This window comes from Muntiacus reevesi, chromosome 3, assembly GCF_963930625.1.
Source record: "Muntiacus reevesi chromosome 3, mMunRee1.1, whole genome shotgun sequence".
Taxonomy (NCBI): Eukaryota; Metazoa; Chordata; class Mammalia; order Artiodactyla; family Cervidae; genus Muntiacus; species Muntiacus reevesi.
In genome coordinates, this window is record NC_089251.1 from 137,868,302 (window position 1) to 137,895,005 (window position 26,704).

Consider the following 26,704-nt stretch of genomic DNA (forward strand, 5'->3'; position numbering starts at 1 on the left):
AATCTGTTTTGTTTTGAAAGGGGAGAATTTTCTAGAAAAAAAAGATATGGAGTCTTACAGTTTGTCTTCTATCATAAGTCAGTGACCCAGTCAATGACCCAGAAAGTTCAAGGGAATATGCAGGAGGAAACACAGATGATGTGGTTGCTAGGAGGTCAGAGGAAAAGGGAACACCACAGAAATTTAAACATGTTGCCACTTTGATGGGAGACACAGAGTATCAATAACTAGAATTTCCATTCTGCGTTGGAGATCAACTGTCCACCACAGCGGGTCTTCCCTTTCTTTTATTCTAGGTGGGCATTAAGCAGCTCAGCAAAGGACTTCATCCCACAGCCACCCAGGCAGCTGGAGGTAGCCATGTGCCTGGATTCTCACAGATGGAATACTGTGGGAAGTGATCAGTTCCACTTCCTGCTGAGGGTGAAGGCATCAGATGGGTACTTCTCTGTTTTCTTGACCCTCCCACAACCTGGAAGAGACATGCCTATGGCCAACATGGGTCCTGCAGATGAGGATGGCTCATTAATGGAGGAAAAAACAAGATGGAAGGAACCTAAGATCATAAATGGCTACACTGAGCAAGGCTACACTCAAGTAAGAGAAAAATAAATTTCTATTTATGTCAGTGATTGTGTTTTTGAGCCTCTTTATAACTGTAACTTAGTGTTCACCCTAATACACATCATAGCATTTTGAAATTAAGATCTTAGAAGAGAACTAAGGAGCTCACTGATGATACATGTTTTCTCAAGGAAGTTTAATATAACTTCTCAGATTTCTAGAGGTATTCTTTTTTAAAGGAAATAATACAATAACTGTTTCCTAAGGGTCCACACAAAACAGATTCACAAATTAAGAGAAAGAACACTATAATGGTTTTTAAAAAAAAAAATCTAAATTTATCAAAAGTGAATGGTCCTTGAAAAATAATCAACAATCAAACGTATTAACCACAGATGTATGCAGACATCATTGCCATATATGAAAACATAAGCACTATTATGGGTTGAACTGTGTTCCCCCAAATTCCTTTGTTGAATCCCTGACTCCCAGTACCTAAGCACAAGGCTAAATTTGGAGATGTAGGCTTTTCAAGGAGATAATTAAGGTGAAATGAGGTCATGGGGTGGGCCCTAATCCAATATGACTCGTGTCCTTATAACAAGAGCAGATTAATTCACAGACACTTACAGAGAGAAGACCATGTTAAGACACAAGAGAAAACAACCATGCGCCAGGAAGGAGACAGGATTCAGGAGAGATTAAGCCTGCTGGAACTATCTTGGCTTTCCAACCTCAGAACTCTGAGATGATAATTTCTGTTGTTTAAACCAATCTGTCTGTACTCTGTTATGGCCACCCCAGAAGGCTTATACAAGTACATCAGGGTCAGTCACTTTTCTTCTGAGTCAGAGCCAAGGAGAAATTCTTTGGGTTGCTTCTAAAACAAGACAAATGAGTTCTATTTGATTTCCGGTCATTCCAATCTTTGGGTTTTTTCTGATTAACAAAGAGAGGACTTGTCCTGTTTTGACTATATTTGAACTTTCAAAACAATCCTATACCCTTCCAAAATAATTTGGATCCAGGCTTTATACTATATTCATAACTGAACTCCAGATAGATTTAAGACCTAAACATAAAAGTAAAAAACTAAAAAAAAAAAAAAAAAAAAAAAACAAAAAAACAGTAAAAAGGTAATAAAATAAAATGTAAGTCACCTTTGAAACTTAGGAATGGATAAAGACTTTTTGAGCATGAAGTTAATCCTGAAATTACAGCATTAAAGTTGATTTGGTTTACCTTCATTAAAATGAAGAATTGTGGTTCAATGGAGAAAATCTTAGAAAAAGTTAACAGATAAGAAGATATCTGAAACATCTATAGCCAAAAGAGATTAATAACTGGAGTAAACTCTCCCTCCATCCAAAAAAACCAAAACAAAACAAAAACAAAAAACAACTGCTGTTAATCAACAAGAAAATAATACAATGTCCAAAGAAAAATGGGTAAAATATGTACGTAGGTAAATCTTAGGGAAAGGTCAGATTGTCTAACAAGTATACAAAGAACTCAACACTATTAGCAATAAAAATACTGAAAGTTTAACAATCAATGAGATTCCACATTGCCATTGGAATTGTAAAAAAACAGAATTCTAGATAATATCAAGTGTTGGAGAGGACATGGGAATGTCAGAAGCTATTAGGTACTGTTCGAGGGAATATAAACTTGTCCATTAGTTCTGGAGAGCAATCTAACAGTACTGCGAAAATTAAATATGAAGACATCCTATGGTCTAGAAATTCATTTATGCTACATATCTCAGAAAAAAATCACAACCAGATCCTTTTAAGCATAAGTACTTGGATATTCCTGGCTGTATTATTTGTGATATGGAAGTTAGAATCAACGCTTATCCTTGAGGGAAAGGATAAGTAGGATGAGTTGGAGACATATCATAAAAATATTAAGTATACAAGTATCTAAAACAACCAAGTGTACATAGAGCAACATGAACAGATATAAAACACAAGTTGTTATTTATAGCACTACTCCACTTATTAAAAATGCATACCTACACAACCCATGACATATTTTCCAAATATTATCTAAAGTAAACATAATATTATGATTGCCTCCTGAAGGAGAAAAATGAGTGAGAAAAGGGAATTAAGGGAAAAATTGAAATAGAATATGGTCTTTCATGCATTTCAGTGGTTTACAACCAGAGTCAATTTTGTACTTCCCTTTCTCCAGGGATACTTGGCATTTGGCAAAGTCTGAAAGCATTGTTAACTATCACCACTCGGGGACAAGGTACTACTGTCATCTAACGGGCAGGGGCCAGGAATGCTGCTAAATACACTACAGTGAACAGGATAGCTGCCACAGCAAAGAGTCATCCCTTCCAAAATGTCAATAGTGTGAGCATGAGGGCCCCTACACTATCTCACCACATTATTTATTCCCTTCTTTGGTTGAGAGGCTGCCTTTCAAGCTGACTAAAATGTTTCTTTCTTCTTTCCCATCTTCCTCTTCTGCCATCTCTCCCTGCATCCTCCTTCCGCTCTTCTTACATTTCTGCTCAAGCACAATCTACTGTTTTATGATGCCTTCCTTCTTCTCAGTAGCTAAGTTGTGTCTCTGACTCTTTTGCAACCCCATGATTTGGGGCTCAGGAGGCTCCTCTGTCCATGGGATTTCCCAGGCAAGAATACTGGTGGGTTGCCATTTCCTTCTCCAGGGGACTCTTCCTGACCCAGAGATAGATTCCCAGTCTCCTGCATTGGCAGGTGGATTTTTTAATCACTGAGCCACCTGGGAAGCCCGACTCCTCTAGTAATCATGAGTATAAATAAATATCACTCTGATTTTAATTGCTCAAAGACTGTGAATAGGATAAACTGATAGTAAGCCTTAAATAATTAAAGTAAAATAATTGAAAATGGCTCTCACTCCATTTCTTTCCTCTTACAAGTTGCTCCTCCACATACCCATCTATTATAATAAGAAGAGTTCCAATTTAAGATTCACTGAGGTTCTTCTACTAAATTTTCATGAATTTGATGAAGGAGCTAACAAGTGTCCTAGTAGGGCAGTGGTTCAAAAGAACAAACTGAGCCAGAGCAAGGGCAAGAGACTTTGGGATGACAGCCACAGAGGAACAAGCTTAGGCCAAGGTGGGGGTGGGCTGGGGATTGAGCTTCCACAAGAGGTTTGGGGCCAGGGACCTTCACTGGAACATGAGGAAGGAAAGAGAAGAGAAAGTGACTGTTTTAATCATTTAACTGAAATTCAGAATTCTCTAAGCAACAGAATGGGCCTAATGTGTACCGGGTGGGATGTAAATGAAAGTAAAATTTTTCAAATACTAGAGACTGTTAAACATTGAAATTGAATGTTACGTCTTGCTCTATTGGACGTTGTTATCTTTTTAAAGGGCTTGGGAATACAGTATTATGGTCTAATTTAAATTAAAGGAGCAGGATAAGTTCTTAAGAGCTGTGATTTGTGCTTTCATGTTATTTTCCTTGAAGTTTTAGCAGCGGCCATGTGACACCTTGCCGTTGGCCACTCACATTGACTGGGTGCCTTTGAGGTTAAATTATCATAAATTATCTCCAAAGATCTTTGTCACTAAGAGTGATGATGGTGTTTTATTACATTTTTTGTTTAACAAAAAAAAAAAAAAAAAAAAGCTTGGCAAATCTCTGGAGAGACATAATCCTCCTCAATTTTATTCAGTCCTTCAGTCCTAGCAGTAGGACTATGAATGTGTTTAGATCTCAAAGTTTTCTTCTCCAAATTAAAAAAAAAAAAAAAGAATTCTTGAGAATCATCTGGACTTAAATTAGTTTACTTTATTTTTTTTTTAATTTAAAGGAGAATAAAGGTAGGAAACATTGCCGACAGTTGCACATTACTCTAAGATCTGTTCCGTTTCCAGCTCTCCAGGAATTAAATCACCAGTCCCACCCTTTAGAAACAACACTTCTGTCTCTTTAACAACTGAAAATGAGAAGGGGGCGGGCCTCCGGAGTAGCGAAGGCTCTGATTGGTCCAGCTGGCAGGAAGTGGGCAGTGAAAGCGTCGCTTCAGTTTTGTCCGGAGGCGGCGGGGTGAGTGGCCAGAGACCGAACGGGGCTTTCGGATTTTGGACGGGCAGTTGCTTAAAATCGCGAGTGTGAACGTGGGGTGCAAAACGGATCCCCTTCGTCGCGGTGGGTTAGGGGCCCTGGCAGCCCTTTTGCGGAGGTGCCACACCCTGACGGCTGGGCCGCGGGGGGCCAGGGGTCCACTCGAACGGCCAGGACAGCGCAGTGGCCGAGGGACTGGAAGGAAGGTGTTCCCCGGGCGCTGGCCGCCGCCTTCGCAACGCGGCCTTGGCCCGTATCTCAACGTAGATTCTCTTTTTCCCCTGTTCTGCAGGCTCGTTTCTGGCATCATGGCGCAAAGGGCCTTCCCGAATCCTTATGCCGATTATAACAAATCCCTGGCCGAAGGCTACTTTGATTCTGCTGGGAGGGTGAGTTTGGGAAATATCTGCCTCCACCCCTACCTCCAAACCCCAGTGTTTGGAAAGGAGTTCGATTTTGCCTGAAAGAAAGGGATGACCATCCCTTTTTAAAAAAATACATAATTTCAGTATAAACATATAAAATACTTTAAATATATAAAGTACATATGAAAATAGTTTGAGCTCTAACATAAGTTGTTGATAATATTTGTAATAGTAATTGATCATTGAAATAACTTCAGCCATTGGTATTTAAATTATCAAAATTGGCAGCTCTGCAATTTACTGTGTAATCTTGCCTTTTTTTTTTTTTTTTTTTTAATCATTTTTGGTTTGTTTTTCAAGAGAGGTGAGAAATCGTGCTGGCTTTTCACATGGGCAGTGTTACTGTTTCCTGATTGAACAGGAGTACCGACAGGATAAGGATGAGGGTAAACCAGAATGCAATGAAGACATCTTTAAACTGCAGCTGCTAAGAGAGGTTTGGGACACAGGCCTGAAATCTTTGTCCCATTTCCACTCAACCCCACAACTGGAAAATAAATAAATGAATGAATACCTGAAAGTGGTCAGTTAAACTGATGGGCAACTCACAAGTCACTGTAGGGTTACAAAGAGAACCTGGGCTTGAGATTCCAGAGGCCTGTGTTTTCTCATGCCTGTGAACATAATTGTTAAGAGGGTATACACCTAGTCGAGAAAGTGTTGGGTGTTAAGTGTTAGGTGGGAAGAGTGATCTCTTTAAATGTGCACACATTTTTAAGTTTTACCAGCTAATTTCTTCTAGGCTCATCAGCCATACAAAAAGCATTTTGCTTGTGAAGGGCCTTAGAGATTCCATATCTGCCAAGTGAACTTTCAGTAATTCTGTTGATTCTTTAAAACACTAAGCATTGTAGTTTAACTTGGGTAGTGCAAGTAGGAGGAATGGAAGAGATGGCAGAGAGTTGTAAGATAGACAGCTGCCTAAGTGTATATAGAGCTGGAATCAATATGATTCTTTTAAGACCAGACTTGAACCGCCGAAACAAGGCCTCTAATCACTACCTTGAAGCCAGATGGCTTCCTTTTGACTTTTTGGACCTGGGTTCTGCCTAGCTCTGCAGATCTTGAAGCTGAAGCATTTGTCTTGTTTTGTCTTTTTGGAGGAAGATCTGCAGCTTCATGTTTCTTGGCATAGAGAACAGTTGAGTATAGATCCTAATGACAGAAGCCTTCAGTGGAACGTAGCTCGCTGTTTAGGCTGCTTATAAAGTAAATGCTAATTACAAATTTAAGTCTGTATCTAAGGGAGAAAAATAACAATACTCATAAATTTGAACTCTGGCACCAAAACAATAGTGTAATTTATTGCCTGACACATGGTTTTTGAACAATCCTCCTCCCACTTCTAAAATTGTTTAATGTTGAACACTAAGGAACAGACCCTGGAGATCTGTCCTCCTTAATTTGTTAATGCGAATATTTCAATAAGGAACTGCTCTGTTTTCTGGCATCTATTGAAAAAGGGCTTTTAGAAACTCTTCATATTATTGCTAGGTTTGAATAATTTTTTGGTCTGCCACAAGCAATCAATATTCTTAGGCAGGTCGCTTTTATTAAATGCAATTATGTGCCAAATGGAAGGTAATGTCCCTTCTTGAGGCTGAGGCATTCTCATTATTCTTGGTCGCTTACAGTAAGGTCAGGCAAGATGATAAATTACCCATGATCTACGAACAGAATATGACATGTTCTTATGTAGATGCACTTTTCTATCTAGTTAAGATTTATAGGCCTTTTATATTAATACTGAAGTATATTTTATCTTACTAAATGTGTTTTTAAGGTTTGTTGAAATCTTAACGTCTTGGCAGACATTGTTAAATGATGGGAGTGTGTCCGTCAAACAGTGTGGTTTCTTCTTCAGAGTGTGAAATAAGGGATCATAGTGATGCTTTAGAATAAATAACCCAGGTATGGTTGATCTTCTAATTTGCCTTATCAGAGGTACTCTTCAAAGTATCAGTAAAATTTAATGTCTTTTATTACCATAATAATTCTGATACTGCCTTTCCTACATTTTTCTTTCCTACATTTTTTTCCTACTGCCTTCCTACATTTTTGTAAAATGCCCTTTTTAAAAAAATGAGGTTATGATGCTTGCAGGTCATTGTTACATATGTTTTTACCATCCTTATGTGATGAAATATTTGTACCTTTGTAATGTTCCCCAACATTATTTCACTATTTTAATGCTTTGTGAAATCCAAGTCTGAGAATCAGAGCAGATTACTAAAAATAGAGGTATATATTAAAGTGACCTTTTAAGACACTTAATGATTCAACATATCCAGAACTTTCTAAATGTTTTTCAGTTATTAGAACAAATAACATAACTTTTTGGTAAGCCTCACCATTTGCCCTTCATCTGTGGTCCTTTACATGGATGTCACCAACCCCACACCCCAGTCTTAGTGTGTTTTCAGTCTATATCCAAAATATTTTTATAGACCATTGGATTGCTTAAAATAGTAAAAATGTCAGCATTTAAATCCCTGAATGCAAAGGGTATGAGACCCATGATCTCATTTGGTCCTCAGTGCACCTTTGACATTGGTGGGTCAGGTGTTATTATCCTGACTTTACAAGGCAGCTGAAGCATAAAGAAGTTACAGGTTGAGCATGGTCACTAAGCTAATAGCAGACAAAAATGTAGCCTGGCTCATTCATTGAGCGATATTTGTGAGGCCCGTAGCCTGCCAGGCACTGTGCTGGGCGTGGGTTTTTGTGTGGGTTTTTGATACAATGTTCTTTCCACTCTGCTGAAGGCTCCTAATATCTGTGAATTTATTTAGCTTTTCTTATGCTACTTCTACAGTTTTTTTTAAATGTTTATACATCTTTTTCTAAATGGATTTTTTATAAATATTTATCATCATTTTTTAAACAACAGAAGCAATTAGTATTTTTTTAGGGAATTAACATTGCATCTGCCTGAATAGTAAAAATCCAATTGCTTGAAAACAGCAAATATCTTCTGTTTTATGCTTAGTTTAATAAAATGGTTTTTATTATAAAAAGAAATATTGAGTTAAATAATAGATGATTCCTAGTAAATGGAAATAACTTTGATCCTGTTTATCATTGGCAGTCTAATATTTAATTAAAATTTGTATGTAAAACATTTAAATTACATTAAAAATATTTCCTTACTTGAGTAAGAAAATACAGTAGCACTTTTACATTTTGTTAATTCATCCTTGTTGTTTAAGAATAAAATAATTGTCCTGTTCTCTCAGGCAAAAAAACTGCAGCTTGAAAGGAAATGAAGTACCCTTCTATTTCTAACAGCCTATAGTCTAGGACACCAAGTGGCCTATATTTTTTGACACTTGCTTTCCCTTTAATATCTACAGCTGACTCCTGAGTTCTCACAACGTTTGAACAATAAGATTCGAGAGCTTCTTCAGCAAATGGAGAGAGGCCTGAAGTCAGCAGACCCTCGGGATAGCACTGTTTACACTGGTTGGGCAGGTATGAAGCGCTGACGGGGAGCTGGCTCAAGCGTAGGAGAGGAGAGCTGCCTGGCTGAATGGTACACCCTTAAGTGCTTCCTGCATCTGCATAGGAGTAATTGCTTCTGGGGAGAAGGCTGTGCTCTCAGCCTAACCTGGTATCTTCTGGATCTTTAACAGTGTCCAGAATTTAGAGTAAGCATATTCCTAGAATTCGTGCCTGACACAAATTTGGGTGACTTTCATACTTGGGCGAAAAATTGATGTTCAGTGTTACATAGTTAATTCAGAAACGGAATTTATTTGAGAAGAGTTGGAAAGAATCCCAAAATGCAGTGCATGAAACAGGAGAATTTACCCATGGAAAATAAAACATGTCCAAAATTGTCTTTTTTTTTTTTAAGTTACCATATAACAGGTGTCCATACGGGAACTCAGGGTAGAGTATAGATTCCATGAACTAATCCTCCATTATAGTCATTGCTCATTGATGTGCATTCATTGTTTTGCTGGCCATTGAGAGGTTGAGAAAGTTTGGGGGGAAACTGTACATAGATGTCAAAAAAGTGAGAAAGAGGGAAACCAAAGAAGGCAAGTTGAACTGCAGCTAGCTTACAATTGCAGAGAGAGAGAAGACAGCTTTCTAATCTTGAAGGAAACACAGCTTAGAGACCTAGTGTTTCCAGTCATTCTGAAAAGCAGACAAGGAGGAATAGGTCTTTAGCTTAAGAAGGTTGGATTTGATTTTAAGGCAATGGTGCTTATAAAAACACAGGTTCTTAGGCCTCATGGCAAGCTTCTGCTTCAGTACTCTTGAGCAGGACCCAGGAATCCGCAGTTTACAAGCCTCCATGGTCCTGATGCAGATGGTGATGGTCTTTCTCAGAGCATGCTTTGAGAGCTTTTCTAGTAGAGGAATTTACTGTTAATAGTAGCAGTCTCTTAGTAATCCTGTTATGGCAAGTGATTCTGTTCCTTCTCTTGAGTATGGGAAGGCAGAGAAAATCAGTAAAATTTTAATCTCTCAGGGACGTTTAAGGTCAGTATTTTATAAAACAGAAGGAGTGGTCTAGGTAGTGTTACTGTTAGTTGCTCCGTTGTGTCTGACTCTTTGAGACCCCGCAGACTATAGCCCGCCAGGCTCCTCTGTCCATGGGATTTTCCAGGCAAGAATACCGGAGGGATTGCCATTCCCTTCTCCAGAGGATCTTCCCAACCCAGAACCCGGGTCGAACCCGGTCAAACCCGGGTCTCCTGCATTGCAGGCAGATTCTTTACCGTCTGAGCTACATGTTGGACCCTCCCTTTTATAGTATAGTGTTATAATTTTTGTGGATTTAGAAGCTTAACACCAGAAATGTTAAGATGAGAATAAAATGAAAGTATTTTGTTTCAAGAGAGACATTACAGCAACAGCTGTCATTTATTGAGTAGCTATACTGTGTTTCAGGTGTGCAGTCATTGGTAAATAAATCTTATTGATTAGTATTGCTCTTCTTTATTTAAAATTATGAGGATTTGAACAGAACAGGACAACTGAGACAGATGGCTGGATCTCATTCCGTAACTGATTGTTAAAAGAATGACATAAATCTGTAACTCACCTCCTTCAGGTGAGCTTATATTATTATATATCATAAGGTACCTTGCTTTAGGAGCAAAAGAAGTGGTGATTGATTTCAAGTTTGAATTGATCGTTTGACAACCTAAGGAAAAACTTCACTATTGGCAGAGCTGGTTGAGAATCAAAGTTAAAATTTCTTTGGAAATAGAAAAAAGAAAAAGTTACTCCAAAGTAGAATGCAAGTTTGTTTAAAATTTTTCTGGTAGTATGGAGTTTTTGGCATCATTTTCTTTGAATTGCCTGTGTCCTTCAACTCTTTTATCCTTCCGCATCTGTGATATTCATTGCTGTCTCCTGAAAGCAGGGGCAAATTGGCATAGTAAGCAGTTAAGGATTTCTGCAGTTCCTGGTTATTTTATGATGTGCATTAAATTTTCTAGATAAATTTGATAATGGTTTTCAAGGCAAAGTTCCTAATGCCTCCTGATCAAGCACTGTTATAAAGCCGTTGTTGCCACATAAAATGGATTGTCTCCTCCAGTGTTTTCCTAAGTAAAATACTTTCCTATGCAAATATTCCATCTGAACAACATAAAATTTGTTGCGGGAGAAACTAAAGCTGATTCAACCACAGAATATCATAATATCATATTATGTCTTATCAACTATCATCTATTCATAACTGCAATTTTATTAGCAAAAATACATTCTTGAGCATCTTAATACAATAAAAATACTTTGTGTTCTGTCTCAAAGCAGTGTTTACATAATAATGGGTGGCTTTGTATGTTACTTTTGTGCCTCTGTATCTTTCAAAAAGTAATTCTTTTGAGGAAAAGAGGATTGTATATTTTTAACTTTGGTCACCAAATTTAGGATCATATTTCTATAAATATTATTGTTTGCTCTTGTTATTAATTTTGCCAAAATAACATTCCTTTGGGAAACACTAATTATAGAAACTTTTTAAAACTTTATTTCCTTCTTCAGCATTCACATCTATTAAATATTTATTATCATATGCAGTAAAACTCTTTTCATATAATATGTGGTTTATTTGAGAAACTATGATTGTAACATGGTTGTTACAATTAGAACCTTAAATTTCTGTCTTATTTTGTTAAGTTTCACTCCCCAGTAGAAATACGGTCTGATTTCTTTGCTGATTTGGATAGGATTGTTTTTGGACTAGGATTGGGTTCAGTTTCACATACCCAAAATAATCAAAATTACAGTGGCTCAAACACGATAAATTTTTTTTTCTCTGATGCAGAAGAAGAGGCATCGCTTTGCTGACTGTATAGTCAAAGCTTTGGTTTTTCCAGTAGTCAAGTGTGGATGTGAAGTTGCACCATAAAGAAGGCTGAGTGCCAAAGAATTGATGCTTTTGAGCTATGGTGCTGGAGAAGACTCTTGAGAGTCCCTTGGACAGCAAGTAGATCAAACCAATCAATCCTAAAGAAAATCAACCCTGAATATTCATTGAAAGGACTGATGCTGAAGCTACAATACTTTGGCCACCTGATGAGAAGAGCCGATTCATTGGAAACGACCCTGATTCTGGGAAAGATTGAGGGCAAGAAGAGAAGAGGGAAGCAAAGGTTGAGATGGTTAGATAGCATCACTGACTCAGTGGACATGAGTTTGAGCAAACTCAGGAAGATAGTGAAGGACAGGGAAGCCTGGCATGCTGCAGTCTATGGGGTAGCAAAGAGTCAGACATGACTTAGCAACTGAACAAAACAAAAAAAAATAAAGTCAGAGGGAGGTGGTCCAGAACTATGGTGATAGCCTCAGGATGTCAAAAGGAACCCAGGCTCATTTCTTTCTCTCCATCGTCCCTCAGCCAATCCTTTGGCATTGCCCTTTTTTGGATTTCAGAGAGTCAGACGCCACTTAGTGACTCAGCAATAGCTCCAACATCCCTCAGCACTAGCTTCTGTCCCTTGACCAAATAACAACTGAATATCCAGCCATTATATGGGCTTTTCAAGGCTGCAAGGAGGAAAAGGGCAAAGAAAAAAATGGATTTCTTCCTTTAAAATAAGACTTCTAGGAAATCCTACTCAGCATTTCAATTCTACTTTGTTTGCATTAGGTAGAGCATAGTCACATGGTCATACCCCTTAACAAGGAAGGATGGTGAATGTAGACTAAGCTGGGGTCTGTTACTGAAGGAAAGAGGAGCATGGATTTGGGGTAAGACCTAGCAGTCTCTAAGTTCTGTACAACATGAAAAAGGATCCTTTTATGTTCCTTTGTTCTCACAAGGCATGTAGACAGTAAGGCGCAATTTTTCCATCTGCAAAAGGCTCTCTAACCTGGCTGTCTAATTTGGGAGAATTTTTATATGGATAAATTTATCATTAACATGAGTTTGAATAAGCTCCGAGAGTTGGCAGTGGACAGGGAAGCCTGGCGTCCTGCAGTCCATGGGGTCACAAAGAGTCTGATTATTTCTCAGACTGAACTTCTGAACTGAACTGAATTGATAAATGTTTCAAATATGCTAAGCATATTTCAATATTTTCAAAATATTTCAATATTTTGAAATAAAATTTCAATATTTTGCCTACTCTGTATTTCTAGGGAGATGAATATTTGGATTTTGATTGAAAATTTCTTACTCACTTTTAAGTTCCTTAATTTCTATAAGTAATAGTCTTTTCATAAAACCTGCCATAGAAAGGAACTATTCTAGAAATGCCAAATCATAAATCATTTTTCTAGAGCCAAATGTAACTTAAACTTAGAAATGGGGCTACAGCAGGTTCTAAACACTGTGAAACATTAGTGGTTTCTCAGCCCGAGTAGACAGCTCTCTGCCTTTCCTTTCCGCTTCCTCTCAAAGTCTCGCTGGCTTGTCACAGGGTTATAAAGTCCTTAATTTGTTTGTAACATTTGTCAATCCTCAGTACACCCTGTAGTCATGTATCTGTGTTTCTGGTTCATGATTCCAAAGAAAACCACAGAGCTAGGCTGCCCAACTTCATGATACTCCATTCATGCTATGCCTAGATTTATCTCAGTTGTTCAGCTTGATCTTGAAAGAGTTTCAGTGAAGAGAAAAAGCACCCATATGTTTTTAATGTTTACATATGAACTTAAAACTGAAAAACGGGACTCGCATCATTTTTTAATTTTCCAACAAAAATTGAGACTAATAGTGGTAGATTACTTTTCTGCTAGAGTACCTCTGTGTGTTGTATGTGCTTTAGAAGACACTATACTGCTTTACTGGTAAGGGTGACATATACAAGTTTAAATTGACACTCAAAAGAAGCAGATCTTTGCTTTAGAAAGTACTTAACGTCAACTTTACAAACTTTTACAACGAAAATTATCTTGGCTTTTATTTTTAAATGAAAGGAGAGGATTTAATATGGTGATGAGAGTGATGAACATAAACTTTTAATAGGATCCAGGTATCATCTCTGAAGCCTTTATTTATACCTGTGGGTTGTCATAGTGCAGTTTTACAAGCTGTATTCTTTGGCGTTTATCTTTTTTTATTCACCGCAGAGAGGTGATATGCTTTGATCCTTAGGTAGGAAAGAAAGAATAATTTTAAAATCCCATAACTATCTCTTATTGGCAAATGAAGCAATTTTTACCACAGATCCCTCTGGTCTCTTTTTTACTTATTCAGGAATGAAGTGTTGTGAATAATCAATTTTTTCAGTCAGTAATTGAGAATTAACACATTATTACTATACATTAATGTTCAAAACACAATTCAATACTTTAATAATAAAATACATTGATTGAATGAATTTTGGCTCCTAAAGGAATGAGGATCATCAGTATGCAATTTCATGATCATTTGACTGTGGAAAGATAAGAGGAGAAATTAAAATTTGATTCTTATTAATAAAGTGCTAATAGGATTTACATTTGAATGACAGGAGAGAGTGTGTGTGTGCATATATGCCAGTCACCGATGTTATATGCCAGGCTTCAGGTAGGTGCTGTGCATTAAATAACGCTTCTGCATCTCAAGACAACTCCATGGCACGCATACTATCCATACCCTGATTTTGCAGATGAGAAGCTGAATCAAAGCGAGGCTGAGTACTTTGTTCAAGGATACACAGCTATTTGGTGACAAAGATAGAGCCCTGCTCTTTGTCCCTGAGAATGTGTGTGTGTGTGTTGGCAGGGGTGGGTGGTTGGAGTTTACTGTCCACTCCTACATTGGGTTTACTCCATACATTTGATAGATAAAAAAGAGAAGTGAAGACCAACACATAAGCTATGAGCTGAAGTAATGTGAGCCATACCAACTTTTTAGAAATGGCTAATGACTAGTCAATTATAAGTGTTTCAGAAAAAGTCAGAATAAGCCCTGCAAAAAAAAGACAGGAATTTGGAAAGATTGAGGGAATCATGGCTTGTTAGAAAGGCAAGAATAACTACTATTAAAATGTCTACAGGAAAAAGTTATTTGGGACTGGACATAGAGTAAAAACCCTAGAAAGATTTAAGGGCATTTGCAGCTAGAAAAGTGTAATCTGCAGCTTTGTTCCTTAGAGTGTTCTTCCCCTTTCTAATCGTAAATTAATATATTCAGAGCATGGCTTCAGGATAGAAAATTAACTGGGCCAAAACAGAAGCTTTTCCTCATAATTGCTTGTATTTGAAAAGGCTTGTTGAGGATCCTCTTGTGCAAAACATTACCCATAGTCTGAAAGCAATCAGTAGCTCTTGCAACTGTTAATAAGCAATATTTGACATGAACAGCCTCAGTTCTTTTCACTGAAATCCTCCTCTGTAAAATCGAATACACAGAAGTGTACTGCATCATGATATTGATGTATGACACACACCAGCAGTAAGCATTGAGTTGTTCATTTTTAGCTTTAATCCTTTCCCAGTGGAGTTTCAAGAACTCTTTGCTATACACTCCCAGCTTGGGAGGCAAGGGAAGCCGTTCAGATCTTTAGGTGCCCCTTCAAGAACCGTTCGCTGTGCCCATGCACACAGCAGACGGTGTGTCTGTCTGGCATAGCAGGCATGGAAACCCCTTAAGATCAAATCTGAAGTCCAGCTATTAAGTGATGGTAGGTGATGCCCCTGCCAGGAACTGAACCCATACTCCCTGCAGTGGAATCATGGGATCCTAACCACTTACTGTCAGGAAATTCCTATCCTAGTAAATATACTTAATCACAAATTGAGATTGTTTTCAAAGGTTATTTTTCAGAGATAACTCCAGATCAAAGACCCAGCAAGGGTTAGTCCATTTCTGTTCAGTAGCTTGTTTTTTGAACTATCCTGAAGGACTAACAGAAGGCAAGGTATCAATAACTTTTAAGTAAATTATGGTTAAATGAGTTAAGTTAAAAAAACTCACCTAATAACTTGCTCGCATTTAAAAAATGAATAGGGACTTCCTTGACAGTGGGCTTCCCATGTGTCTCAGTGGTGAAGAATCCGCCTGCCACTGCAGGAGATGCAGGAGACACGGGTTCAAGCCCTGGGTCAGGAAGATCCCCTGGAGAAGGAAATGGCAACCCACTCCAGTATTCTTGCCTGGGAAATCCCATGGACAGGGGAACCTGGTGGGCTACAGTCCACAGGGTCCCAAAGAGTCAGACAGGACTGAGCTTGCATGCACACAGGTGGTGTCCAGGGATCTGTGGGGACTCACCAGAGGACATGACGCCCCCTTGCCATCTGGGTTTTGCTCCAAGTAGATTTGTTCTAGGAGGGAGAAGATTGTAAAGTGCTTTATAAAATGGAAAACATGAAGCACTGGTGAGGTACTATTATTATAAAGGATTAGTGAGCAGATGAAGTTTTCTCGAATTAGAAATTAGCATTTAGTAGGAAAGATTGCTTCCCTTGCAGATAACACAGTAAGAAAAGTAAACCCAAGGGATGGCTGATCTCACTAGTGTCTTTAAGAGGGAATGAGGAAAGGTGCTAGCCCTCATTTAATTTCATTTTTCCCCACTCTTAACTATGATAATTCCCAAGGGAAATAATGATCGACTCACATTTGAAAAATACACACAGGACTCTAGCGGCTTTAGTTCTATAAGACATGACCCAATCTTCTGTACCAACTCGCAAAGTTAATGAGGCTAAGATTGGCATATATTTCCTCTTTTCAAGTATTAGATAACATTTTAAATAAGAGGATGTGCAGCATAATCCCTAGAGTAATATTAACTCACGCTCTAAATGCAAGTTATTAAAGTGTTTCAAGATGCTGTTCCTCTGATCTGCCAAATGTATAGCCTCTGAGCTACAGTTTTAGCATGTGGGTCTTAGTTTCTGCTGATACCAGATATTTGAAAGGAATTGCTCTGGCCAGGTGTCTTTTCTTTGCAATTTGATATTCTTCTAAGTAGCTCTTTGTCAAAGCCAGCATTTCAGTGTCTAATTTGAGCCTTGACCAAGTGTCCTTCACTGTCATGAGAGGCATCGATGCCTCCCACCCAACACTGTTAGGACAAATGGAAGGAATCAGTGGCGTGGCTCTCCAGTGGGGCTGTGAGAGCCCTTCACAATGATCACTAGATAGATGCATGCACGGTGAATGCTGCCTGCTTCCTTTGTTCCTATAATTTATAAGGTGCTGACGTCATTGCGCTGTCAGTGATCTTACTAATAAATGGCTGAGACTCAGGCCTGAAACAGCTGTAGGGTTTAGATATCACCAGTGTGCTTGGGTGAAGCAGGATGAGAGTGTTTGTAGATAGATCAGAAGAATTGACAGGAGGTAAAGAAAGAAGACATACATCTAAGCATTTGATTTTTACCCCCAATACCAGGTGGCATGTCTTGTCAATTTCATTCCATTAACTTTAGCAGTTAGCACAATGCCAAGTCCATAGTTGGTGCTTAATAAATATTTGTTGAATGAATGAATGGATAAGTGAAAGGGAAATGACCTGTCTTATTACTCTAGCTACCATCTGTGCAAACTAAAAGCAGTAACAAGCAAAACTAGAATGGGGAAAGTGCGAATCCAACTCATTTCATGTCTCAAGGATGTGAAAGAGTCGATCACATCCCATTCCCTTCAACCTCTGATGCAATTGAGAAATGAACTCAGCAATGAGACAGGGCTCATACATAATATTCACTTTATACTTGGCAGGGTTGGATAAAGAGCATATCGTTTAGACCTGGACATAAAGTGGGCTTCCTCCTTCTTGCCCTCAGTTTAAACTTACCTGCTGTCATGTGCATGCATGCTCAGTTGTGTCCAATTCTTTGCGACCCAGTGGACTATAGCCCACCTAGCTCCTCTGACCAAGGGATTCTCCAGCAAGAATACTGGAGTGCGTTGCCATTTCCTCTTCCAGAGGATCTTCCTGACCCAGGGATCAAAACCCAAGTCACCTGCATGTCCTGCATTGTCAGGAGGATTCTTTACCACCATGCCACCTGAGAACTCCCTAGACTTAGCCCCTGGATGGCCAAGGAGTAGATGATAACATGAAAACAGGATTGAGGAGAAGAGAGACAGCCTTATGCGGGGAAGATTTTCAGAACATGTGCAGGAAACACTTTGCTAACCCTCCTCAGAGGAGCCAGTGAGAGAGGAGAGAGGCAGGAGATAGGAGGAAGAAGAAGAATATGGTTCCCTCTGTATTTTCCGTCCCTTTAGATCAGGCATCAGTGATGAGACAAAGCAGCTCATTCAGCACTCAGAGAGAATCACAGACTAATGGGAGTTGGGCATTCATTGAGTAGTTACTGGGTGCTGAAGACTGTTGTACTGATCAGAATGATTTACAGTTAACTGGAGTAGCTGGGCTTCCCAGATGGCGCTACTGTTAAAGAACCTGCCTACCAATGCATGAGGCATAAGAGACACAGGTTTGATTCCTGGGTCTGGAAGATCCCCTGGAGGAGGCATGGCAACCCACTCTAGTATTCTTGCATGGAGAATCCCATGGACAGAGGAGCCTGGCAGGCTACAGTCCATGGGTCACAAAGAGTCGGACATGACTTAAGCGACTTAGCATGCACACACACATATATGGAGTAGCTACTGTTATTTCCAGTTAATAGATAAAGATGCTCAGGCACAGATAGGTTTAGTAAGTGGAGTGAGATCACACAGCTAGGAAGTAGCATAGATAGGCTTCAATCTCAAGCAGTGAGTCACGAACCTGTACTGTTAATAACTATTGTGTTAAAGGATTTATCACCTATTATGGTAGTCTAAGGCTTACCTGATGGTTCAAACGGTAAAGAATCTTCCTGCAATATGGGAGACCCGGGTTCAATCCCTGGGTCAGGAAGACCCCCTGGAGAAGGGAATGGCAACCCAGTCCAGTATTCTTGCCTGGAGAATGCCGTGGATAGGGGAGCCTAGCGGGCTGCAGTGCATGGGGTCGCAAAGAGTCGGACACAACTGAGTGACTAACACTTTCACTTTTCATGGTAATCTGAATAACGAATAGGAGCGCTTCCTAATTTGACAGTTAGGAAGCAGTACACTGCAGGGCACTGAGGGAAGGAAGGAGGAAATTATAATATCCCCCTTTTTTTCAATTTTAATCTCTTTTCCTGTTTGCTTCTGGAAATAGATAATGGAGAAAAGAAGACACCTCTTCAGCGTGCTCATTTGCCTTTTTTTATTTACAATTCCACCTCTTCGTTTGGGTCGGTATTTTTAAATTAAGGATTTAAAGTCACAACTAGTTTCCTCCTCAGCTTACCTGTATTAAAAGTGCTGGAGTATTTGGGAAGCCGGCGCTACACCCAGCTTCACTCTGAAGACAGACTGGATGTACTGGTCAGTCCAGTGCTCGCATCCAGGCTCTGTGGGGAATGACCGCAGGGACTGGGAACCCCGCCCTAAGACGCTGTCGTTTTGCTGAGGAAATGGAAGCACACACACTCAAAACACACACATAGTTAAGATAATTATTAAAAATAATACATTAGAAAATACCAGCCTGCTTAGAAAGCAGGTGATCATACTATATGGGGTTATTTAGAGAAAACTTTCATTTCTCATATTTCTATTAATCTGAACAAAAAAAAAATTGATGAGCTTTTGAAATTTCAACTAGGGAACCGTTCATTTGAAACTTAGGGTGAAGCAACCCATCCCCCCTCCTTTAGGAAGTTCTTGTCTCCATATCACTCAAAACTATTAAGACCCATTCTTGGGCATTGACCAAACATCTCCAGTGGTTGCAGCAGTATCCATAATCTGAATGTGATTTTCCCCACCAGAGCATACATGAAGAAGAGTCTTCAAAAGCACCTAATCTATAAGGAAATAACTTGCAGAGCTGAAGTACCAAGGCAGAGGTTTTTATGTCAGTGTAGGCTGGTTGTAAAATAAATGAATAATGTTAAGGAATAATCTCAAATGCAGAATTACGGAGAAGTACTTTGAGAGCTTCATACATCTGTGGAGATTTTTATCATCTGCATAGACATTTGAGATGCATCAAGGTCTTGATTGGTCAAGATGAATAGGACTAATGATCCCTCAGAAATTCAAAGGCTTCCTATTAATTACTTCTCAACAGCTGGCTATATTTATAGTACTGCTGGGGATAAGTAGCTGAGTAAGGAAATTGCAGATTTAGAAGTGCCCCTAAACAATTCACCCTCCCTTGCCAGAGTTGTAGCTACAGAAGGAAACAGAATAGAAAAAAAAATCTGGTTCAGAGCATTTATACTGAAAGCCAGGATGGATTCCGTTACAGCAAAGTTTTATTTGTTTTTTGTCTTTCAAATAAATTAGTTTTCAACAATTTAAAACCAAGAGATTCCTGGGATGATCTGTAAGCAGTACCAGACATCCTGAACTTTTTATAAAAGAAGGACATCTGTCCCTAATGCAGTAATGTCCTTGAACCTTTCTACAGTGATGAATATGTTTCTTTGCTGTCCATTCAGCAGCCACTAGCCATATGTTAGTTACACTAGCCATATGTTAATTACATTTCCAAGTGTTGGAAATGTGGCCAGTGTGACTGGGAAACTGAATTTTAAATTTGTTAATTTTAACTAACTTAGGTTTCTGTAGATACTTACGGTTGCAGTCTGTCATAGTGCACACTAGTTCTGAGCAACCAGACAGATTCCACAAGTTATTAGATCAAAGTAATAGATATCTGGGTTTCTACCGGCCTCTGAGGTCATAGGAGATAAGTAGGTTCTTTTTTTTATTTTCTGGAGGACATTTGTCCAACCTGTCTTCCCTAAACTCAGACCCATGCATCCTACTGCCTACTTGATATCTCCACTGAGATGTCTGATGAACATCTCAGAACTGACCTGTCCAAGATTTGGCTTCCCCTTTCTGCCACCTCCCCACCAGGCCCTGTATCAGACACTTCTAGTGCTCATTCATATCTGGTTGTCCCTCTCCTTCTTGGTTTCCAGGAGGGTTAGACCTCTCAGCTTCTTTCTAGTTAGGTGAGACCCCCTCTGGTCCAGGGGCCGCGTGTGGAAGCAGCATGCAGTTGCTGGCATGAGGCCCTGCGGTACCCTTCATGTTATGTGTGTCCCTAGTGAAGCCCTGCATGTTCAGTCCCATCTTGCAGGACCTAGACTAACACATATGGCTGAATTTGTCTTTGAAAAATAGTGTTTTTGAATACTCCTTCTTCACATAAATTGACAATAGATTAGCATTAAATCTAAATTTCTGTGTCTCGTTTTTAACAATTTGAACCCCCAAGGAGTCCAGTCTTACTAGCCAGGTCATCCCCTGGTCTTCTTGTCCACGTGGATTTGCTTAGATGATTCCATGTGCTGGGAGTACTCTCTGCATTTGCTCTGTTTCAGGCTTCCCACAAATGAAGCTTCCCTTTCAGTCCACACCCTGCCCATACCTCCTTCCTGATGATGTTTTTTTATCTCCGGGGTAGAAGAGGGTACTGTGTCCACCTGTCTGTTCCTCCTCCACCAGGTCAGCGTCCGAGGCTATGAATAACCACAGAATTAACATGCTGTTTCTAAAGCAGTTACTGACTTATCATGCTTCATTCTAAATGGCACTTGCTTGATTCATTTTTACTGATATTACTTAAATGTGTCTGACTTTACATGTAAACTGGAGGTGGCGGCCCAGTAACAGCTTTCCTGTTCCCTTTGGGAAGTAAAGACACCATCCAGAGCAGGAATGGTCTCTTCTTCCTGAAGAAAAGTACTCATTGCTTGACAGAATTAGAATATTTTCCCCAGTACTTCTTATAAAGTCACCTTTAATGACTTGAAGATTAATGGGAAAATAATGGATTAGATTTTGCTTTACTAATAATCTCAGTGTATAGCTTCATGTGGGTTATTTTCTCTTTTAAATTAGGTCAGTATGTTTCCTAACCAGATAGTCAAATTAAGACCAAAAAGCATTAGTTTTCATAGTTTAATGACGGTGGTCATCATGGAGTGGGCCAGCTAAAATAATAGAAGAATATTTTAACTTAAATTTTATATCAATGAAAACTTCATCCAGATTCATAAAAGGTGGGACAGTCTTTCCTTTTTCTTAAAACATAATTCTAAAGTCTAAAACAATCTGGAACATATTTTTACAATTAACTGCAAACAAATTTTAAATCTCATTTCAGTCTTTTCTGGTCTATAAGAAAAGGTGAAAGGGTAGAAAAAGGAAGGAAATCTTGATTCTTCAACCATTTGCTTGCCAAACAATAGAGAAGGACATTTTATCTGCTGCTCAAATTTGAGCCCAAGAATAGTCTTGATTCCGTAACATATTCTGTGATTGATGAAAACATTAAAAAGTTTAAACTCCATATATCATCCTGCATTGAGCCTCATGACCAGTTCTGATGGTGTTATCCTAGAAACCACTAAAAAACATTCTTTCTCATTACATCAAACGTCCATTAGGAATTGGAATCATACTTGGGAGTGAGTTTATGAATGGATACAGCTGTAGTCTTCCCTCCTAAGTGGCCCTCCTCTCGAGTTGTTGGCCATCTCAGAGGATGGCACCGTCGCCCATCTAGCTGTTGAAGTTAGGCACCTGGGAGTCCTCTTGGTATTTCCCTCTCAGTCATTCCCCAACAGGTTCTGTTGACTTATACCTTCCAGACAGGTGTCTTTTCCATTCAGTCTTACTTCATCTCTGCTACAGCTACTCTGCCTGTCACTTGTACTCCTCAGCCATCCTCCTGACTGCTCCTCCTGCATCCACTGTTCCATATATTCTTTTCCAAATCTTGCAGTGCAATTGCAGTGAAATTTTTTTTGTATAAAATATCTTTTAATGTATTTTTTTTAACTGAAGGATAGTTGCTTTATAGTATTACATTGGTTTCTACCAAACATCTGCATGCATCAGCCATAGGTTTACCCATGTCCCTCCCACTTGAACATCCTTCCCACCTCCCTCTGCAGTGAAATATTAAAAACACAAATTTAGTTATGCTCTTAAATGGTGCTTTTCAAATAAAGCCCCAAATCCTTAACTGGTTTACAAGACCCTAAGTGGTCTACCTTCTGCCTACCTCCTGAGCTTTGAAGAGAGCTTTGTTCTCTAGGATTAGGCTTGCTCACGTAAGGGAATACACCTAAAATAACAGTGGCTTTAACACAACAGAATTTCTATCTTGTGTAAGATAGTCATAGTGTGGCACCTTCACAGTCCTCTGGCTTCTAAACTTCTTTGATCTTGATGTTTTACCATCCTCATCACAGAACTACCACCTCATGGCCTAAAGTGGCTGCTCCAGGTACACCATCACCTCTACATTCCAACCAGGAAAAAAGAAACAGCAGGTCTGCTCCCTTCAAGAACATTTTCTGAAGTTACCCCTATTATTTCCACTTTGTCTCATTGGTCAGAACTTACCCACACACACGTTCTTACCGAGACTGTTCTGGGTAACCATGTGCCTAGCTAAAATCCAAGGCATTATTGTTTACAGAAAAGGGAGATAAATTTCGGGGTTCCACTTAGCTGTCTCTATTGCAAGAGTTAAACCCTTATTTTCTGGAGTGAAATGTGAATCAGAAGTATTTGATGAAGAAAAATCGAGACAAAGCACATAGCTTATTATTGGAAATATGAGGCAGATACAACAGAAAATAACTAAAATTATTGAAAGTGGTTGCTTCTGGGAGGCAGGAATAGAAGTAGGGCAAGAGACTGCAAATGTATATTAAGTATTGCAGTACTGTTTGACTTTTTCCATGAAGAACACATTTATTTTGATTTAAAAATTCCATTTGAAGAGAGAGTTTAAAAGCCTGGATTCAGGCCAGGGTTGTGAGGAAATGTAAGGACTGGATGAGTTTACCCTGAGCGCCCTTGAGGTTGTATCTTTTATTTCCCACCTTGCCAGTTATCAGTCAGCCTTCAGCATTATGCAGAGGTGATGTTGTATACATGACTATTGTCAAAGGTTAGAAGATCATAAGAATCAAGTTCAAGATGTTTGGTCACAGACAATTTCCTCATTTTTTTCTTTTATTAGGTTCCCTGGGGTATAAAATATTGATGGAACATTAAATGTCTTTGACTTAATGCATCTTGCTTTATTTTCCTGACCTAGACTGGTTTATGCTTCCCTGGTAACTCAGATGGTAAAGAATCTGCCTGCAATGCAGGAGACCTGGGTTCGATCCCTGGGTCAGGGAAGATCCCCTGAAGAAGAAAATAGCAGCCCACTCCAGTATTCTTTCCTAGAGAATCCCCGTGGACAGCTACATTCCATGGGGTCTCAAAGAGTCTGACATGACTGACGACTACCCCACACACACACAGACTGACTTATAATAAGCTTGCCCAGGTAGATTTTTCTAATTGTCAGTAGCACTCCTCACTCGAAACCCTTCTCTTCCTTGAGTGTCTCATAGCAGGGAAGAAGGTAGGTAGTGTAAACTACAAACCTGCAGAAGATTGCTTAATCAAAATATGTGGACACAGAGGCCCAGAATGAAAACACAGAAATAGAACCTGAAGCTGTGGAAAGCTAATTTTCTGCTGATCCAAAAGAAATAAAGAAAATTTCCATCTAAGTAAAGTATCATGAGACTTGTAAATGATTACATTTTTTCATGAGAAATGCATCAGACTTTAAAATTGCACACACCTTTAATGTGTTTTGTTTGTTAAATGTTTAGTCCAAGAGGAATTGTTGATAATGGGAGACAAAGGTCTGAAAAGGAAAACAATCATTGGGCTTGTATTTAATCACTTTTTATTTTCTCAGACCTCAGTCATGTCATTATCTGGCTTTGGTGCCTACGTAACTTAATTAGGGGAGTTCAGGCAGTGATGGGAACAGGAGGGCAAAATCAAAGAGTAACAGTTTAAACAGATTGTCTGCAGACGCCTGGTATGGATGGAGATGAAGCCTATTAAGAACCTAATTCTAGAAGAAGCTCTTGACGTTGATCATTTGTGAAAAGGAGAATTTTTTTTTCTAACCCACATGCATGGCTTTATACACTTATGTCTATAAACCTTAAGTATTGGTACTTTTGATCAGCATCTTATGGAATTACTAACACCAGGCCACTCTGAAAGAGCAGACAAGGTTATTAACTTCGGCAGGAAATAAAAATTTGGCCTTAATATACATGCGAAATTGAATTGTCTGTAGCACAAAGCTTTGGAGGTTACCCATGCAAAATGAGAAAACTATCTAAATTTAAAATTGTCCTCAGTACAGTGAAAAGTAATTTTGCAAACTGCATTTTTACAACCCCGAAATCCATGAAGAGATTGGCTCTATTAATTTAGATTTAAACAGACGCTCTGTATCTTCTAAAAATGGTAAATGAGATGGAAAATGTACTTTAAGGGAAGAAATGAGTTTCTGGAAATGCTGCAGGCAGGCAGGCTCTCTACCCCACCACTCTGAGTCTGCCCTGAGACCAGTCGGCTTCCGAGAAAAGGCTCTATCTACTGTGACAGGCATTTGCAATGCAGACATGTACACAAGGCCTCAATTACATGTAGCAGCCTTCAAGAGCAGGATAAGAAGCAAATGAAAGCCCAAAGCAAAAGTTACTGGCAGCTTTTCTAGTATAGTTCCTTAAGTGACTTCAACAGGGTTAAAAAAAAAATTGAGAAACTGAATTTATTTTCTTAGATCTCAAATAGCTTAATAGTTTTCATATAATCCCTACCTGGAACGGTACTGGGATGGAGGATTTGGTTATTACTCTACCTACCTTCTCATGCAAAACATGATCTTCTATACAAAGAAAAATTGAGTTTTTTATTGAATTTTTTCAGCTCATAAGAACAAACATTTCTTGTTTTTTATTAAGGAAATTGTTATTTGTAAAATAGGTAGGCGATGATTTATTATACCAAAAATTCGTGACGTATAATTTTTGCCATCAAAAACAATACATCAACGGCTTTGCTGGTGACTCGGTGTTAAAGAATCCACCTGCCAATGCAGGAGACACAGGTTTCAACCCTGATCCGGGACGATCCCACACGCCATGGGGCAAGTAAGCCCCTGCACCGCAACTCTTGAGCCTGTGCTCCAGAGCCCGGAGCCACAGCTACCGAGCCCACGTGCCGCAACCACCGAAACTCACGTGGCCTGAAGTCCCTGCTCCGCAGCACAAGAAGCCACCACCATGAGAAGCCCGTGCACCGCAACTAGAGAGTAGCCCCCGCTCGCCGCAGCTAGAGAACAGCCCATGCGGCAGTGAAGGTCCATGACAGCCAAAAATAAATAAATAAAATAGGAGGACTCTCAAAAGAAAAAAAGAACACAATAACTGGAGCGTAACAAGGATTCATTCATAGTAAACTTGGGTTTAGTGTTCTTAGAGTTTCTATTTTAATTTTGAGTTGATGAGGAAACAGAAAAAGTATTTTCCTTAGAGCTACTTAGTGGTAAAGCTGAGTCTAGAACTAAGGTCATCTGAATTTTCAGATAATTTACATATTTGCTGTTAGCTTATCAAAAATCAACACTGCTGAGTAGACAGTACCCCAGAACAGTACAGTCAACTGCTCTTTCCTTATCTGTACATCATTTTCTTTTTGCTTTTCAGGTATTGCTGTGCTTTACTTACACCTCTACGATGTGTTCGGGGACCCTGCCTACCTACAGATGGCACATGGCTACGTAAAGCAGAGTCTGAACTCTTTGAGCAAGCATTCCATAACCTTCCTCTGCGGGGACGGGGGCCCCCTGGCGGCGGCTGCTGTGGTGCATCACAAGATGAACAACGAGAAGCAGGCGGAAGAGTGCATCACCCGGTACTCGTGTTTCTTTTTGAGAATTACTATTTAGACACTTTGCCTTAACTCTGTGTGTGCTAGCAGAAGAATATTTTATTGAATTTACTTTTCTCTCAGCAGTAAATCTTACTGCTGTCATTTGATCAAGTCTCACATTATTTCTGAGTTGTAGTTAAGGAACAACCATTGTAATCCTTTTTTATGGCAAGATGTAATGACACTGACATGTTCCAGATCAAACCTCAGTTCCTTCACGTAAATGGGATCAAAAGCCTAGTCATGTGATTACTAGTCCAGGGTGCTATCCAGCATCAATAATTCGAAGAAATGTGGTGCACGTGCTATAATGGGCGGAAGAGGCCTCCCAAGGGATCACAGAGCCAAAATGGCTCCTACAGAAATAATGACTTGCAAATCCAGTTTCATTTTAATATAAATCAGGGCAGCTTGTG

The 26,704-nt window shown here is 39.3% G+C and overlaps 1 protein-coding gene across 2 annotated transcripts in view; it reads left to right on the forward strand.

Annotated features, from left to right (window-relative positions):
• Positions 1 to 4,593: 4,593 nt before the first annotated feature.
• The window catches only part of LANCL1 (LanC like glutathione S-transferase 1), a 47,255-nt gene continuing 25,144 nt past the window's right edge, over positions 4,594 to 26,704 (forward strand). Inside the window, exons 1-4 of one of the 2 annotated variants that reach the window (XM_065930649.1) lie at positions 4,594 to 4,625; positions 4,936 to 5,032; positions 8,422 to 8,539; positions 26,063 to 26,270. In XM_065930649.1, the coding sequence (XP_065786721.1) occupies positions 4,952 to 5,032; positions 8,422 to 8,539; positions 26,063 to 26,270 (407 nt within the window). In that variant the 5' untranslated portion in view covers positions 4,594 to 4,625; positions 4,936 to 4,951. Of the gene's footprint in view, positions 4,728 to 4,935; positions 5,033 to 8,421; positions 8,540 to 26,062; positions 26,271 to 26,704 lie in introns of both variants that reach the window. The other variant, XM_065930648.1, reaches the window with a different exon arrangement.